Source organism: Pleurodeles waltl, chromosome 2_2, assembly GCF_031143425.1.
Source record: "Pleurodeles waltl isolate 20211129_DDA chromosome 2_2, aPleWal1.hap1.20221129, whole genome shotgun sequence".
Lineage (NCBI taxonomy): Eukaryota > Metazoa > Chordata > Amphibia > Caudata > Salamandridae > Pleurodeles > Pleurodeles waltl.
In genome coordinates this window covers 156285871-156303350 of record NC_090439.1, presented here as the reverse complement: position 1 = coordinate 156303350, position 17480 = coordinate 156285871, and the positions used below count along the sequence as shown (strand labels likewise).

General features: G+C 45.7%; 1 protein-coding gene across 1 annotated transcript in view; it reads left to right on the top strand.

Moving 5' to 3' along the window:
* Positions 1 to 17168, top strand: part of CHMP5 (charged multivesicular body protein 5) — a 61694-nt gene extending 44526 nt beyond the window's left edge. Inside the window, exon 8 of the mRNA XM_069219548.1 lies at positions 14952 to 17168. Within this exon, the coding sequence (XP_069075649.1) occupies positions 14952 to 14999 (48 nt within the window). The 3' untranslated portion in view covers positions 15000 to 17168. The remainder of the gene's footprint in view (positions 1 to 14951) is intronic.
* The last annotated feature ends 312 nt before the right edge of the window (positions 17169 to 17480 follow it).

The following is a 17480-nucleotide window of genomic DNA, read 5'->3' as shown; positions in this document are numbered from 1 at the left end:
TATTGCATCATGTGTTTATTGTTGTTCACCATGCATATTATTTCTGCTGCTTTATCTTGTGTTGTGATTTCTATAAAGCTAAAAAATAAGTGTAGGAAAGTACCATCTTTCCAGCATAGTTTCCCCCAATTTTTGCCTGATGCAGTGTGATTAGACTGTAGCTCACTGGGATGCTGCTAACCAGGACCCCAGTGGCTGTGCTTTCTCCTCTAAATTTGGTTGCTTGGTAACTGTTTACACCCACAATTGGTATACTGGTGCACTCATCTAAGTCCCTAGTGTGTGGTACTTAGGTACACCAGGTGTCCCCCATTGGCGACAGCATGTATAGTGCCACGCATGGGAGCCCATGCAAACTGTACTACTGGCCTGCCGTTACAGCCTGCATGAAATGGTGCGTGCACATTTTCACCACAGATGATATAAGGCTTGCCTTATATCCTGGTCACTGCACTTATACACTGTAAGTCACCCCTCTGGTAGGCAGGATGCATGTCCCCAAGTGTGAGCGTACCGTTGCATGAGCAGGGTACCCCTACAAACCCCAGACTCGATTCCCTGGGCTTTGTAAATGCCATAAAGTCATCTTAAGGTATGTAGTGGACACTGGTCAACACAAGTGGTCCAACTACATAATGGCTTTTCCGAACCTAGGCATGTTTGGTATCAAGCATGTTGGAATCATGCAACTACACCAATTCCAGTGCTAGTTGCATGGTCCCCTGTATTCTGGTGGTTCCTTAGAGGATCCCCCCAGTTCTGCTTGTGCAGCCTTACAGGGTCTGGCTCCTAGCCAACTCTGCTGCCGATTCCAGACTCTGTTCTGCTCTCCTGCTGGTAAGCCTGGCTCAGGCAGGAGAAGGCAGAACAAATGAATTCCTACAAGGGAGAGGTGTGCCCACCTCCCCCTGTGTATTAGGTGTCTAAGGGCTGGGGTGGTGGGCCTCTGAGAGCCACCAGACTGCTTTAAAGGGCACATTTGGTGCCCTCCTTGCATAATCCGTTGTGCACCAGTTCAGGAACCCCCTGTAGGAGGCTGGCCTGGCTTGTAGTGGGTACCAGAGGTACTTACACCATGTGCCAGGTCCAGTTATCCCGTATTAGTGTAGAAGAGGTGTTTCTAGCAGCTTAGACTGATAGAAGGTAGCTATGGCAAAGCAGCTTAGGCTGAACTAGGAGACATGTAAAGCTCCTACTGTACCACTTATATGCACAATATCATAAGACAACACAATACGCAGTTACTAAAAATAAAGGTCCTTTATTTTTATGACAATATGCCAAAAATATCTCAGTGAGTACCCTCAGTAAGAAGTTAAGTACTATACACAAGTTATATGTACACAAACCAAAATGAGGTATGTAATAGCAAGAAAAGTAATGCAAACAGTGTAGAATTACAATAGGTTGCAATAGGAGCACATAGGTATAGGGGCAACACAAACCATCTACTCCAAAAGTGGAATGCGAACCATGAATGGACCCCAGACCTATGTGAGCTTCTAGAGGGTCGCTGGGACTGTAAGAAAACACTGAGGGTTAGAAAAATACCCCACCCCAAGACCCTGAAAAGTAGGAGTACAGTGCACCTACTACCCAAAGAGAGCACAGAAGTCGTGATAGGGGGATTCTGCAGGAAGAACACACACCAGCAGTGCACTGACAACGGATTTCCGGACCTGAGTACCTGTAAGACAAGGGGACCAAGTCCAATAGTCGCGACAGTGTCCGGGGAGGCAGGAGCCCAGGAAACCCCTGCTGAAGGTGCAAGGAAGCTGCCACCGGTTGGAAGAAGCTTGGAGTTCTGCAAGAAAGAAGAGGACTAGGAACTTCTTCTTTGGAAGACTGATGTCCTACGTCGTGATGAAGCTTGCAGAGGTGTTCCCACGCAGAAAGACCACAAACAAGCCTTGCTAGCTGCAAGGGTCGCGGTACAGGTTTTTGGGTGCTGCTGAGGACCAGGATGTCGCCTTTTGGAGGAGGAGGCAGAGGGGGCGCTCAGCAACTCAGAGAGCCCTCACAGAAGCAGGCAGCACCCACATAAGTACCCCAACAGGCACTTAGAAGTAAAGTGAACCGGAGTCCACGCGAAGTCACAAAAGGGAGTCCCACGATGCCGGAGGACAACTCAGAAGGTTGTGCACTGCAGGACGGAGTGCTGGGGACCCAGGCTAGGCTGTGCACGAAGGAAATCCTGGAAGAGTGCACAAAAGCCGGAGCAGCCGCAATTCACACGGTACACAGCTTTGCAGTCCAGCGTGGGGAGGCAAGGACTTACCTCCACCAAACTTGGGCTGAAGAGTCACTGGACTGTGGGAGTCACTTGGACAGAGTTGCTGTGTTCCAGGGACCACTCTCGTCGGGCTGAGAGGGGACCCAGAGGACCAGTGATGCAGTCTTTTGGTGCCTGCGTTAGCAGTGGGAAGATTTCGTCGACCCACGGGAGATTTCTTTGGAGCTTCTGGTGCAGGGTGAAGGCAGGCTACCCCCAGAGCATGTACCACCTGGAAACAGTTGAGAAAGCCGGCAGGATTAGGCGCTACAATGTTGCTGGTAGTCGTCTTGCTACTTTGTTGCGGTTTTGCAGGCGTCCTGGAGCAGTCATCGGTTGATCCTTTGGTAGAAGGTGAAGAGGGAGATGCAGAGGAACTCTGGTGAGCTCTTGCATTCGTTATCTAAAGAATTCCCCAAAGCAGAGACCCTAAATAGCCAGAAAAGGAGGTTTGGCTACCAAGGAAGAAGGATTGGCTACCAAGAGAGGTAAGAGCCTATCAAAAGGAGCCTCTGACGTCACTTGCTGGCACTGGCCACTCAGAGCAGTCCAGTGTGCCCCCAACACCTCTGTTTCCAAGATGGCAGAGGTCTGGGACACACTCCTCTTTCCTTTGTCGAGTTTCGCGCCAGAGCAGGGCTGGGGGATCCCTGAACCGGTGCAGACTGGCTTATGCAGAGATGGGCACCATCTGTGCCCATCAAAGCATTTCCAGAGGCTGGGGGAGGCTACTCTTCCCCAGCCCTTCACACCTATTTCCAAAGGGAGAGGGTGTAACGCCCTCTCTCAGAGGAAATCCCTTGTTCTGCCCTCCTGGGCCAGGGCTGCCTGGACCCCAGGAGGGCAGAAACCTGTCTGAGGGGTTGGCAGCAGCTGCAGTGGAGACCCCGGAAAGGCAGTTTGGCAGTACCCGGGTTCTGTGCTAGAGACCCGGGGGATCATGGAATTGTCCCCCCCCAATACCAGAATGGTATTGGGGGGACAATTCCATGATCTTAGACGTGTTACATGGCAATGTTCGGAGTTACCATTGTGACGCTATACGGGGAATTTGCCCTGAGCGATGTGGGGTCACCTTGGCTAGTGCCAGGGTGCCCACACACTAAGTAACTTTGCACCCAACCTTCACCAGGTGAATGTTAGACATATAGGTGACTTATAAGTTACTTATGTGCAGTGGTAAATGGCTGTGAAATAACGTGGACGTTATTTCACGCAGGCTGCAGTGGCAGGCCTGTGTAAGAATTGTCAGAGCTCCCTATCGGTGGCAAAAGAAATGCTGCAGCCCATAGGGATCTCCTGGAACCCCAATACCCTGGGTACCTCAGTACCATATACAAGGAAATTATATGGGTGTACCAGTATGCCAAAGTGAATTGGTAAATTTAGTCACTAGCCTGTTAGTGACAAATTTGGAAAGCAGATAGAGCATAACCACTGAGGTTCTAGTTAGCAGAGCCTCAGTGAGACTGTTGGGCATCACACTGGGAACACATACAGGGCACATACTTATGAGCACTGGGGCCCTGCTTGGCAGGGTCTCAGTGACACAGACTAAAACAACATATATACAGTGAAATATGGGGGTAACATGCCAGGCAAGATGGTACTTTCCTACACCCCCGGATCCCGCTCTTGCTCAAAACAGCACAAAGGACAGGGGAGTGCCACCCCGTGGCCAAGCTCTTCCCCTAGGAGGTACACAGAGCTCTGCATGATGGCCTGTTGATTCTGCCATCTTGGAAACAAGATGGCAGAGACCCCTGGCAGCATCTGACTGGTTAGGCCAGGTAGATGATGTCCCTGACCCTCTCTGATAGGTGGGTCACTTCATAGGGTGACCAGCTCCCTTTTAGAGTTACTTAAGGGATCCCCCGAGGGTGGGTCTTCAGATACACCGAGCAGTACTCTACAAGGAACTCTCTGCAAGACACCTTCTGCTCCTGGCCGCTGGAACCCCTTATGGTCTGCTTTGGAACCAAAGCACGTCTGCTCCTGATGGGAGGGTTCTCTTTGCAACATTTGTTTCTCCAGAACCTGCAAGAATTCTGAAACATTCAAGGCTGCACATCCTCCAGGGACACGAGGACTCTGTTTGCACCTGGAAGCATGAAGAAATCTCCCTTGGAGTGAAGAACTTGTTCCCCTGCATCCACAGGCACCCCAAGACAACGTCAGCTGGCTAGTGGGGGTCTCCTGTCCCACGGACATCAGAAGGCTCTGCATCGCAGGTGGTGGGTTTGTGGCTCCTATGGGTCCTACTTGTCTTCTGACCAACTTGGGCGACTATGGCTCCCTGCTCATGCCACTGGACTGGAGCCATGGTGCACTGTAGTTCTTGCCAAGGCTTGTTGACTCTTCCTCTAGGAGATATTCAGGTGCCAAGAAACCCCGGCCTCCGGCCATTTGCAACTCAAGGATCAGCCCCAGTCCTGCAGCTCTTGTGATGTGGGACTTCTGTTTTGTTGTGCTGCAGAGGCCTCTTTGTAACTCCATGTGTCCATCGCCTGTGTGTCACTCATGGGGGCTCCAATGACTTCTCCTGGCCTTCCTGTGTGCTGAGAGCCAGCCCAGACTCCCCCTCAAAGGTAGAGTCTCTTGGGCCTTGATGTATTTGCAGAGTTGTTGGGACCAGCTTCAGCTGCTGCTTGCATTTTCCAGTGCTTGTGGGTGATCTGGCTGATCACTGCCCCGCATACAATCCAGCAGCCGTTGGGAGACAGCTCGTAGGCAACTCCTGGAATCTTCTGCAGGTCTTGGACCCCGCAGTTGGACTTCTTCCTCCACTGACTTGCAGGACCTTCAGATCGAGGGGGGTGGGCTTTGCCACCTGCACCACCTGGGCACCTCAGAGGGTGCTGGACTCTGTTCCCTTCCATTTCCGATCCTTCACATTCAGAATCCGTCCCTGGGTTCCACCATCCTGGTCCATGGGTCATGACAGCAGCTGGACAATCCGAGGCTTCCACTGACTTCAGGGAGAGTCCCTTCTCCCCTCTGCATCCGGGTCCACTGGTGTAGGTACTTTTGTCTTCTGGGTATCCTCGTGTGGGGGTACTCTCCATCCTTCCTCTTGTCTCTTGGTTTCCTGTGGGTCCACTGGGAAGGGTCCTGAAACATGTGAACTCCAACCACTACTTCCCTGTGTTAGTCTATGGGGTGACTGGGTTGGTAACCGCTCTGCACCTGGTCACTGGGGACACATACCATACTTACCTCTGGTATTTTCATCTGCCCCTCACTAACTACCACACTCACCTTTGTTGGGTTCACTATTTTACATTCCACTTACTTAGTATATGGTTTGCCCACTAAAATCCCCCCACCCAAATAGGTCCTTATGCATTTTATGCTAGTTCTGCTGGTTATTTTGTGTATATGTTGTTTGTAGATATCTCCAAAAGAAGATAGACCAATGCTAGTCTAGTAGTGGTGCTGTACTAAAGGATCCTTTATTTTTGGAACACTAGTGTGGTTCTTTCTTGTGAGTTATTGTCTGACTACTGTTGTATTGCAAGTGCTTTACATTCCTCCTGGATAAGCTTGAGCTGTTCGCCTCAGCTACCCCAGAGCTTTTGCTATCTGAACACCTATTCACTATCACTAAGGGTTTCCTGGACTCAGTATAGGGTGCCACACCATAGGTATATACCATAAACTGAGCCATCCTCCTACAAAAAGTATTTAAAAAAAAAAAAAAAAAAAACTCCTTTAGCAACCTTGAGTACTACACCAGCACCAAGCCTGATTCTAAAACCCTACCCTCACAGATGCCATAATGCTGAGATAGAGTCCTGCTTCGTAGGATTGTGCCATCCAGCCCAGAACATGCAGGGCAAAAAACCTCTGTGTAGTACACTGCCGCCTTTGGGCTGAGTTTGCCTGGGACGAGGCCTCAAAGTCAGGTAGTACACAACGAAAAGTGCTGAACACCACCATGCCTCACTTCTATGAAGGCCCATGGCAGTCCACCTTTTGGGCCAAGGTCAGTGCCAAAACAACACTCAAGGCCCAGTACCAGGCCTTTGATGCTGAGGTTGGATGTTTTTGAGGCACTCATCCTCAAAACATTAGCAGAGGAATTGGATGCAAGGCAGAAATACTTTTTATACACCCAGATACTGGGAAGATTTCTGCAAAGCATCAGGGGAAAATCTCAAGCACTTTGTCCCTTGAACCCAAAAAGCGAAGACTCATTTGAAGAGAAAATCACTTTCAAGGATCCCTCGCATTGAAATGTTACTAGTGCAAGGCCAAAAGCCTTACGCTATTGCTGCCTTCAATGAGGTTCTCATCTCCACCACCTCTTCCTCCACACAATATTTTCCACCTTCCCACAGTCTCGACAGGGGCCAGTTTACTCTCACTCTAGCAGTCATTATGGAAAGGAAGAACCATATGCCCAACCTGCATTGACAGAAACTGGGGATGATTCATAGGAATAACTATGTTGACCTAATGGATGACCCAGCCCATGAGTATAACACCATCAGTACCACTGTGTCTCATGCAATGAGTCAAAGGGTGGCTATTCACCACAAGGTAGAAATGCACACCACCTAAAGTTGAGGATGACTTCCTCGTAGAAATCCTCTCAAGAACTGAACACACAGTCCACTTTCTGACATTGCTCAAGGGGATGCTTAAAACAACTCCTGAGAACTTCAAGGATACAGTTAGAGCCAAGGTAGTTATGCCTAGGGTGGAAAGGAGATTCAAGGCATCTCCCAGTGATTATCTTTATATTAGGGCAGCAAGACACCTTGACTCCTTTTTCATTGATTTGGCCAGAGAACAGACATCTCCCCCTTCTCAGCTGAAAATGGAATGGAAGCATATTGATGCTGCTGGAAAGAGTATTGTAATAGGGGCAACTATCCAGTGGCGAATCTCCAACATGGTAGGCTTACTATCACATTACGATGGGTATCACTGGGAGAAAATGGAGACCCTCATAAACACCTTTCTGAGACCTGTAGAAAGATGTCTGAGGAATTAGTCATGGAGGGGAAAGCTATCTCTAATGCAACCATTCGAAGTACCCTGGATACAGCTAACACTGCATCTTGTAGTGTCAACACTACTCTTCTCCGAAGGCGGCATGCTTGGCTTTGTCTCAGGCTCTAGGCCCGAGGTGCAGCAGCATTTCTTAACATTCCATTCAGTGGGAAACATCTCTTTGGACCTCAAGTGGACAAGATGTTAAAGAAGATCAAGAGAGACACAGAGACTACCAATTAGCCACCAAGCAGTAGGCTTTACTGAGGCAACCCCACCAGCCAAGACACAATTGTACTGTCACCAGCAGTAGGCATTTTACAACTTCCACACAAGCAAGGGTTACCCATGGGGAGGCTATAGAGGGTGCAATGGTAAGGGATGGTTCTGGCAAGGGAACCCTGCTCCTAAGCACTAACTCTCCATTCATTCCCCACCAATCATCCAACACCTGTGTGGTAGTGGATGTGGGGGGAGGATAGCAGATTTCCACAACCGCTGGAAGGAAATGACCTCAGATCAGAGGATCCTAGCAGTAATCCTGAAAGGCTACTTCCTTGGATTCCATACCTCCCTACCCAGCATACCACTCTGCCACAACAACCTCAGTCAAGACCATCTCACTGTCTTACAAACAGAGGTCACGGCATTACTGCAAATGGTATTTCCACACGACAACTCTGCAGGATGCAACCCAATTATTGCTACGGGGGAATTCACAACCATGGTAAATTTCAGATGCAAATTTCTCTACCCATCCACCCTGCTTATCACAAGTACTTAAGGTTTGTGGTATGTGGACAGCATTATCAGTTCACAGTGCTACCCCTCAGAGTCACCAGAGCCCCAAAAGTCTTCACAAAGTGTCAGTAGAGGCCGCTCATCTATGCAGAGCGGGCCTTCACATAATCCTGTACCTTGACGACTAATGGATCAAGAACAGCAGCAGACAGTAATGTCTAACAGACACTCAGAAAGCCCTGAACCCGCTCTACAGCCTAGGTTTCTCAGTAAATGCCAAGAAGTGTTATGTTCAACAGAATCGTCCCTTCCTGGGATCAATTCTCAACACTGTTCTGGAGAGAGCATACCCCAGTCATCAGAGGGTGGTGGCATTTCATCCGATGCTGCCTCTATTTCACACCACACATCCAGTAACTGTTAAGGTGGTACTAAAGCTCATAGATATAATAGCATCATGTATCGTGATTGTTCAACATGCTAAGTTGCACAAATGCCCACTGTATGAATGCCTCACGAGTCAGTGGTCACAAACGGAGGGTCAATGAGAAGATCTAGTGTTGATAACGGCTGCCACTCAGCAGTGATGGAACCGCACTAATCTGATGACAGGGAGGCCTTTTGTGGACCCCCTACAGCAGATGACCATTGCAACAGACATGTCACTAATGCTCATCTAAACAAAATAACTGTCCAGAGCACTTGGACCTTCCTTTACCAGGGGGAGGGGAGGCATTTAATTACTTAGAACTCATGGTCATTTTCCTGGCCCTCAAAGCCTTCCACTCAAGGGTACGATTCACGATATTGTGCTCATGGCGAGCATGACAAATGTGTACTACATTCTGAAACGGGAGGTATTCACTGAAACCCGTTTGAAACATTGGTGCAAAATATTTGCCATTGGGAGACTCGCCTCATTGCAGAGCCCCTCCCAGGGGTGTACTACGATTTGTGCACCTCCTAGACAGGATGCATCAACAAATGCATAAGTGAGAACTCCATCCGCAAGTCCTCCTCAGCTACTTCCACCAGTTGGAGACCAAACTTATCAACCGATATGTCTCAAGGTGCCCACCCCCACAGTCTATGGCCAATGTGCTATGGATGAATTGGTCAAGAATATTTGCTTACCCTTTTCCGACTCCCACTCATTTCAAAAGTGCTCAGGAAGAAGAGGCAGGTGTCTGCCACCTTCATCTTCATAGCCCAAAATTGGGCCCAATAACTCTGATTTTCAATGCTTCTAGAAATGTCTATCTGCCCACACGAGAAACTACCATTCAGGTAGGACCTTCTCATTCAGCAGCAAATCAGGCACCCACACCCCAGGCAGCTCAACCTTGCCGTATGACACTCAAAGGTGTATCTTACAGAATGCGCACAGACTCATTACTAGGGCCTGTTGTTCAGCCAACTGGAAAGATTTGTCCATTTCTGCATTTGTAAATAATTGGACCCATCAAGATATTGTTTCATAGCTTTTCCACCTTCACAAAGCAGGCTAGCATTTATATCTATAGGCCTCCACTTAGTGGCTGTAACCACATGCATGCAGGACAGGCAACATGTATCCTATTCTTTTTGCATTCTTGTAGTAAAGGTATTAGTGGAGGGAATCAAGAGTTATACCCGAAATAAAAAGCACCTGGATCTGCTTGGAAACTTAATGTGGTGCTTACAAGGCTTAGGGGGGCTCTTTTGAACTGCTTCACTCACGTTACTTTCCGCTAATTTCATGGTAAGAGGCACATCTCGTTGCAATAACTTCCTTCAGGTGAATTAGTGAACTATAGGCTCTTACTACAATAGAGCCATTTATACAGGGTCACTGAGGTAGGGTAATTATTAGGACAAACCCCAAGCTGTTACCTAAGGTGATATCACTGTTTCATCAGACATTTGAGCTGCCCGTATTCTTTCCACGGCTCAGTATGATAGTAGAAAGTGCATTGCACATCTTAGATGTGAAACAGGCTGTCATGTATTATATTGGTAGAACCAAAGTTTTAAGAAGGACTGATAAACGTTTTGTAACCTTCATTAAAACCTATAAAGGCCAACTTATCTCAAAAGCAGGCATTGTAAGAAGGATTGTTGAATACCTTCTGATCTGTTATGCAAAGACCAAATGTGTGGTCCCTATACCTCCTAGGGCATACTCTAAATGTAAAAAGAGAGCAACATGAGTTTCTTGGGGTAACATTCCTTTAGCAAATATTTGTAAAGCTGCTACTTGCTCCACTGCACACATTCACAGAGTGCCACTGTGTGGACATATTACTTCAAAAAGCTATGGTTGGTCAGGCTGTATTAAGAACGTTGTTTCAAACATCTGTATTGTAGGAAAGTACCCTGTTTCTTGGCATAGTTACCCCAAATTTCTGCCTGTTGTCAGTGTGTTTGACTGGTCACTGGGATCCTGCTAACCAGGACTCCAGTGATTAGGCTCTCGTCCTTCAAACTTGGTTACTTGAACCACTGACACCCCACATTTGGCATACTGGAGACCCCATATAAGTCCCTAGTATATGGTACCCAGGGCATTGGGGTACCAGGGGATCCCCATGGGCTGCAGCATGTTTTATGCCACCCATGGGGAGCCCATGCAAAGTGTATCTGCATGCCTGCCACTGTAGTCTGCACGAAAGGCTGCTTGCACCCTTTTCACTACAGGTCACTGCACCAGGTCACTGTAAGCCACTCCTATGGTGGGCCGTTCTAGCCCAGAGGGCAGAGTGTAAGTACCTGTGGGTGAGAGCACCCCTGCACTAGTAGAGGTGCCCCCGCGAACTACAGTTCAATTGTCCTGGACTTCGTGAGGGTGGGGATGCCATTTTATGCATGTACTGGACATAGGTAACTACCTATGTCCAGCTACATAATGGTAACTCCAAACCTAGGCATGCTTGGTATCAAAAAGTTCAAATCATACCCCAATACTGTTGCCAGTTTTGGAAGTATGATTCCATGCACTCTGGGGGCTCCTTAGAGGGCCCCCAGCATTGCTCCTACCAGCCTTCTGGGGTTTTCTGAGCATCCCAAGCTGCTGCCACCCCTCAGACAAGTTTCTGCCCTTCTGATGCTTGATCTGATCCAGCTCAGGAATGCGGAACAAAGGATTTTCTTTGAGAGAGGGGGTAACACCCTCTCCCTTTGGAAATAGGTGTTACAGGGCTTGGGAGGGGTATCTTCCCCAAGCCACTGTAATGCTTTAAAGGGCACATTTGGTGCCCACCATGCATGAACCAGTCTAGACCGGTTCAGGGACCTCCAGTCCCTGCTCTGGTGCAAAACTGGACAATGGAAAGGGGAGTGACCACTCCCCTATCCATCACCACCCCAGGGGTGGTGGCTAGAGCTCCTCCAGAGGGTCCCAGAGTTCTGCCATCTTGAATCCAAGGTTGGCAGGGACCTCTCGTAGCATCTGAGTGGCCGGGTCAGGCAGGTGACATCAGAGCCCCCTCCCGATAGGTGGTCACCTGGCTAGGTGACCAATCCCCCTTTCAGGACTATTTAGGTTCTCTCTCTTGGGTGGGTCCTCAGATTTGGCTTGCACGATTCCAGCAGGACTCCTCTGCAACCTCCACTTTGACTTCTAGCCGCTTGAATTGCGGCTGGACCCTCCAGGAACCAACAATCTGCATCCACAACAAAGACTCTGCTTGCAACATTGTTCCACTGCTCCTTCCGACTTCTGCAACATTTCCCCAACTGTGCATCCTCTGAAGGTGACAAGTTTTCATTCTGCACGAGAACTAAGAAGGAATCTCCCTTGGAGTGAAGGAGTTGCTCCCCTGCATCCACAGGCACCAACCGCAACGACGATAGGCTACGTGGATCTCCTCTCATCCTGAGCTGCTTGGGTCCTGCATCACGGTTGGTGGTTCGGTATAGTCCTTTAGGTCCTCTCTGCCAGCTGTCCAGCTTTGGTGGAGGTAAGCTTTGGCCTTCCCATGCAGGACAGTACCCTGTGCACTGCGTCTCTCGCAGCTACCAAGGCTTGTTTGCATCACGTCCAAGGGATCTTCAAGTTCTGTGTAGCCCCAGCCCCCAGCACTCCATCTTGCGACACACAGTCCTCTGCTTGCTTCTCTTGCAGTGTGGGACCCTTGTCCAGTTATGCTGTGTGGGTTCCTCTGTGACTCCTGGTTCCTTGTCCGGTGCATCTCCTGTAGGGGCTGCCTCTGCTTCTGTTGACACTCTGCATTGCTGAGGATTTCCCTAAGACTTCTACTGTGGGTTGAGTCCTCCTGGACCTTGCTGGTCCCCTGCAGCTCCACTTGTGCTTCACTGCAATTTCTGCCTTTGCCAAGGCTTGTTGGTGGCTTTTCCACGCCACTGACCGACTGCAGTCATCCATCTGGCGTGGGAAGTCAATTGCACCCTCCAGGAACTTTTCACCTGCTCCACATCTGCACTGTCTTCGTCCTACCATCAACCAACTCCTGCAACCATAGCTGGGTGGGTAGTAGCTCCTGCTCCCCTTGGACACTTCTGTGACTTCTGGACTTAGTCCCCTTCTTCTACAGGTGCTTCTCGTCAGGAATCCGCTTGCTGGTTTCTTGCAGTCTTGTCAGGGTGTTGCATTTTCTGCATTTTTTTCATTTTCTTCCTTGTGGGGGGTTGGGGGATAATCCAGTAACTTGCTCCTTTCTTCCCGGTAGCTGGGGGCACTGTGGTACTTACCTTTGGGGTTTCCTAGTACCCCCATTTCCCCTCTACACATTCCACTTACCTATGTATGTGTCCTACATTCGGATTCCATTTTTTTAGTATATGGTTTGGGCTCCCCCCTGGGGTCACTATTGACTATTTGCATTTGCACTGTTTTCCATCACATTTTTATGTCTATTACTGATTACTAGGGTGCCTATCTAGTGTGTTACTTACCTTCTATTGGAGGGTTGCCTCTCTAGTTCTTTTTTGTAATTGTGTCTTCAAAATAAAGGTCCTTTATTTTTGTGACACTGAGTGTTTTATTTCATGTGTGTACGTGCTGTGTGACTACAGGTTGCATGAGCTTTGCATGGCTGAGGAGCACCGGCCAACTACAGTTTAATGTAATTGAATGTTTTTCTGATGCTTGGATGGACTATTTTTCTTTGGTTCCTGCCTCTTGTGTTTGTAAGTAAGCCCGTGTGTTCACACACGCAGTTTCTTTTTCTGCGTTTTCCCTTCACTTGGTCCTTACTTTACATAATCTCAAATTACAAGTAGTTGTGTCATGCGTGTGTTTTGTATGTTTTTATGGCTTTTTATAGCATGAAATCGACCCAGGAATGAATCCTCAACAGCGGCTCTTTCAGCACAGCGGACGAGCCGATACTATAATATTCACTGCACTTAGGGACACTCGCCCCATTATGCTTTGCAGGCATTCCTCTTACAACACACTTTTGCCCATAACTCAGGCTTTAGTGGTCCTAGGACAATGGGACCAGCCCTAAAACATTCAGACTGATGTGCTGTTTCTGTCCAGGACATCTGAGTCACACTAGTTTAGAGGGGGCCCACAAATCATAACTTCTTTCACCATTCAATGCATATTCAAGCTCTTTTATAGATGGATCTTACAGCTGAGAGGAGTTTGTTTTCTATGGGCCTTGTTTGTAATAATATTCTGACAGCCTTGCTTGGCCTACAAACGTGTAATGCAACATGCTCTACAAGGGCTGAAGAATAATCATTTCCGCAAGGCAGTACTAACCACAGGGACATCCAGCCACGACCAGTGGTATTGCACCTTTTGCTAATGCACAAACCGTTTATTTCTGATAAAGTTTTAATGTATGCACAAACACAGTTTATTTCTGGTAAAGTTTTAATGTGCAGCATGGCTAAATATTTCAGCCATTTCACTGAGGACTTGGTACTTCACAAGACGTTTTCTGGTTTGGGGGACATTCTGAGCTTCTGACGTCAGAAGCAGTTCTGGCAGTATTCTGTGACACTGTACTCTGAGTGCTTTTGGCTCCACAGAGACATCTAGCCACAACCATTGGTACTGCACCTTCTACTGTTGACTCTACAGAGGCATCTACCAACGACCAGTGGTACTGCACCTTTTGCTATTGACTCTACAGGGACATATAGTAACGACATGTGGCACTGCACCCTTGCGCCGCTAACTACACAGTTAAATATTTAAGAGGCTTGCTAGGCCTGAAAATGTGTAATACACTATGCCCTCAAGGGATTGATTATATGGTTACACTGCAATGTTCTTTGTCCTTCTTTTTTCATGTGATTATGCCCTCTAGTATCTGACTATATGGTTACATGACCATGTTTCTTCCGAATGCTTTAATATGGTGCTTTGTAGGGGCTGTTCAGACCAATACAATCTAATGCCAAGTGTATGAAAGAATGCACAAACACATTTTTTTTCTGATAATGTTTTAATGTGCTGCATGGCTAAATATTTATATGGTCCCAAATGCGAGGTTGTCTTTATCATTTACAACAGCTCTAACTCTTGCTAATACGAGACCTATTGCATTTCAAATGCTTATTATGTGTGTTTCTATGCACTTCTTAATTGAGTGGCATATCAAAGCAGAATTTATGATGCATAGTTGATAAACATGCACTATAATCGAGATGCTCACCTCAGCAAGCAATACTATGTGGGACCAAAAAATAGTTTTTGATAGAGCAATACGTTTGATTCTTATTGAGGGAAAATGTAGAAGAGAGAAAGTGATTTAAGAAATTTGTATCCGCATCTTGTGAAGGATCGATCATGTTTGGTATCGTTACTTTGTTCCATTACCTGATTGTTCTCCATTTTTACACCTATTATTTAATACATATGGTGTACTAAACGTTAACAAGCTACACCATTCAGAGATATTATACATTGCTTAAATTTACTTTCATTGAGAGCCTACTAACTCAGTTTCTCTTGAAATAATGATCCTACTTTTTATTTTTCCAGGACGGCGTGCTTGTGGATGAATTCGGGCTGCCTCAAATCCCTGCCTAGTTTCAACTTCATTGTAATTCGTAATGGCATAATAAAGCACTGTAAACTTTTGTAATCTCCAAAAAACGAAAGCAACCAAGAAATTGCCTTTTCCATTATAGAAATCTTTAGTCCATGGGTTTGTCCAGAAATAGAATTGATTTGCTCCTTTTGGAAGATTTCTTTTTTCAAATATTTTGTTAGTAACTGAAGCTAATATAACCAATATTCTCTTCTGGATACAGCTTGTTTACTACTCTCTCATATCTAATGAAAGACGTAAGGTGGGGAGGCAGAATGCTGGCTCGTTTTCATGTATTATATTTAAAGAGGAAAAATTAGTAAGTAGCATGACAGTTTGACTACTTACACTGTAAAATAACCCTTTTGTTACGCCTTTAAGAAATATTTTTTAAACTGTTTTGAAAATCATGTACAAGACTTACTTTTTACCTATTTCTGCTATAGTTGTACTGGGTCAGTATGGAAAAGTCTAACATTGCATTCATGTACCACAGTGACTTCTTCATACAGTGGATTTTCTGGGTTTTTTGTGAGTATGGTGGGTGCTCATCTCTTTCTTGTCTTCCTCTTTAGTTAATTATGTGATTTATGATTGTGGTTTACTGTTTGTGATAAGAATTCTGTCCAAGTAGTTTAGGATTTAGAGGGTACATTGCAGGTTCATTCAGTTGAGATATTTTATAATGAATCCTGTGGATCACTGTAGATTATTTTGTTTGTGGAAAAGGTGTCACAGCCCCCAAAACTCTGTACATTATAAGCTGTGTAAAAACAAACAATTTCACAGGAATGGCTATAGAATGGTAACAATCTAGCTCCATTAAAATCACAGTTGGTGCAAATCCAGATTTTAATGTGCTGAAATCTTCTAAGATAATTGAATGGTTTTCCAGAAGGCTTTCAGAACATCTGTACATTAAGTGAAACACAAATGTAGTTCCTTTCATTAAACAAAATTCATGTGTTTTTTGGTAGAAGATAATGCAGAAAACAGACATTGGCATGCCTGCAGTTGTCATCTTTATGATGACCTTTAACTCTTATTACACTTTGTGTCATGATGGTCAAGATTACTCTTGCAGAAAAGATGTTGTTGATATAACAGTAGATGGTTTTCTCTTCATTCTACTTACGCAGCAATTTCTACACAGTTTGGCAGTCCTTTGTGCCACTTTGAAGAACCTAATATAAGGTTTGACAAACTAAAATGGCCGTTCATGAATGGACCCAATTCATTGGAGTTGAATTCATTTTAACCTTTAATTATTATGCATCCTTCTGCTTTTTATCTGACCAGCTGATGATCTAAATTATGTTTTGCTTTCTATCTTTTTACTGGCTTTGTTTATTAGGAGGATTGTTCTGCCACATTTTAGATTGTTATTCAACATTTGTTATTGTTGATTGTTTGTCAAGCAAGAACTATTGTAGGAGTGTAAAGATGACTACAAGAAGACTCTCAAAACATTAAGGAAGAAACGCATGGAATCATCATCATCCTCCTCCTTTCACAAACACTTGGATTTCACCCACACCGTAACCATGTGCAAATGCTAAGACACCATGAACACCCACCTCCTTCAGAAGTCCACTAGTTAGGTCTTTGGTTCTCTAGGGGGGTATATAGTGCTGTCTTCAAATTCTGCTCAGGATCACAATAATTTGCACATAATCAATTTGGTGTTCTTGGTCATACAGAGATCCACTTGGACAAAAAAAACATGATACACACCATAATGTTCTTTTGTACCTAAACCAACCTTATAAAACTGAGGATCTCATGGTTTAACACCTAACCAATTAATATTGTCACTTGTGGTTAGGAAATTCTTCAGGTTGAAAATTGTAATTATAGATCTCTATAACTGGTCTTCTATGGATGTATTACTAATTATCCTCCTCATAGTTTTTGTCTGTCTGAGGGGTAGCACGTAGGCACTTGTTGGGGAAAAAAATATGTTTTTGCTCATAAACATAGCATCAAATAAGCAGAACATAATCATAAGAGATTTTCAAGTTTTTTATGGTTTTGAAGTGAATTTGTGAGTTAAGAACTCTTTATTCAGTCATAAACTGTTGCTTTTATTTTAAATGGCAGACCATGCATTGTAAAATAAAAATGGCTGTAAACAAGTATTGTTACTAAATTAAAATATTTTTGAAATATGTCTGTCATTCTAATTTTAATCTCATATTGTAACGTAAGAGATCTCTAGTTCATTTAAAGCAAGATTGGTGTGCCTGGGCAGTTTCTCAAATGTGTTGAAGCATTTACCTCTATTCCCATGTTAGGAGTCCGGAAATCCAAACCATATTTCATGCTTTATATTGTGCCATGTCTAATATTTTATGTGGGGAGACTCTAGTTATAGTTGTTCATAATTTAAATAAGCACACAACTGTTGATTTCAAACCTATGACTTCACCACCAACCCACCCCTTTTTTTTTTTTTTTTTTTACTTTTTCACAGGTGCTTG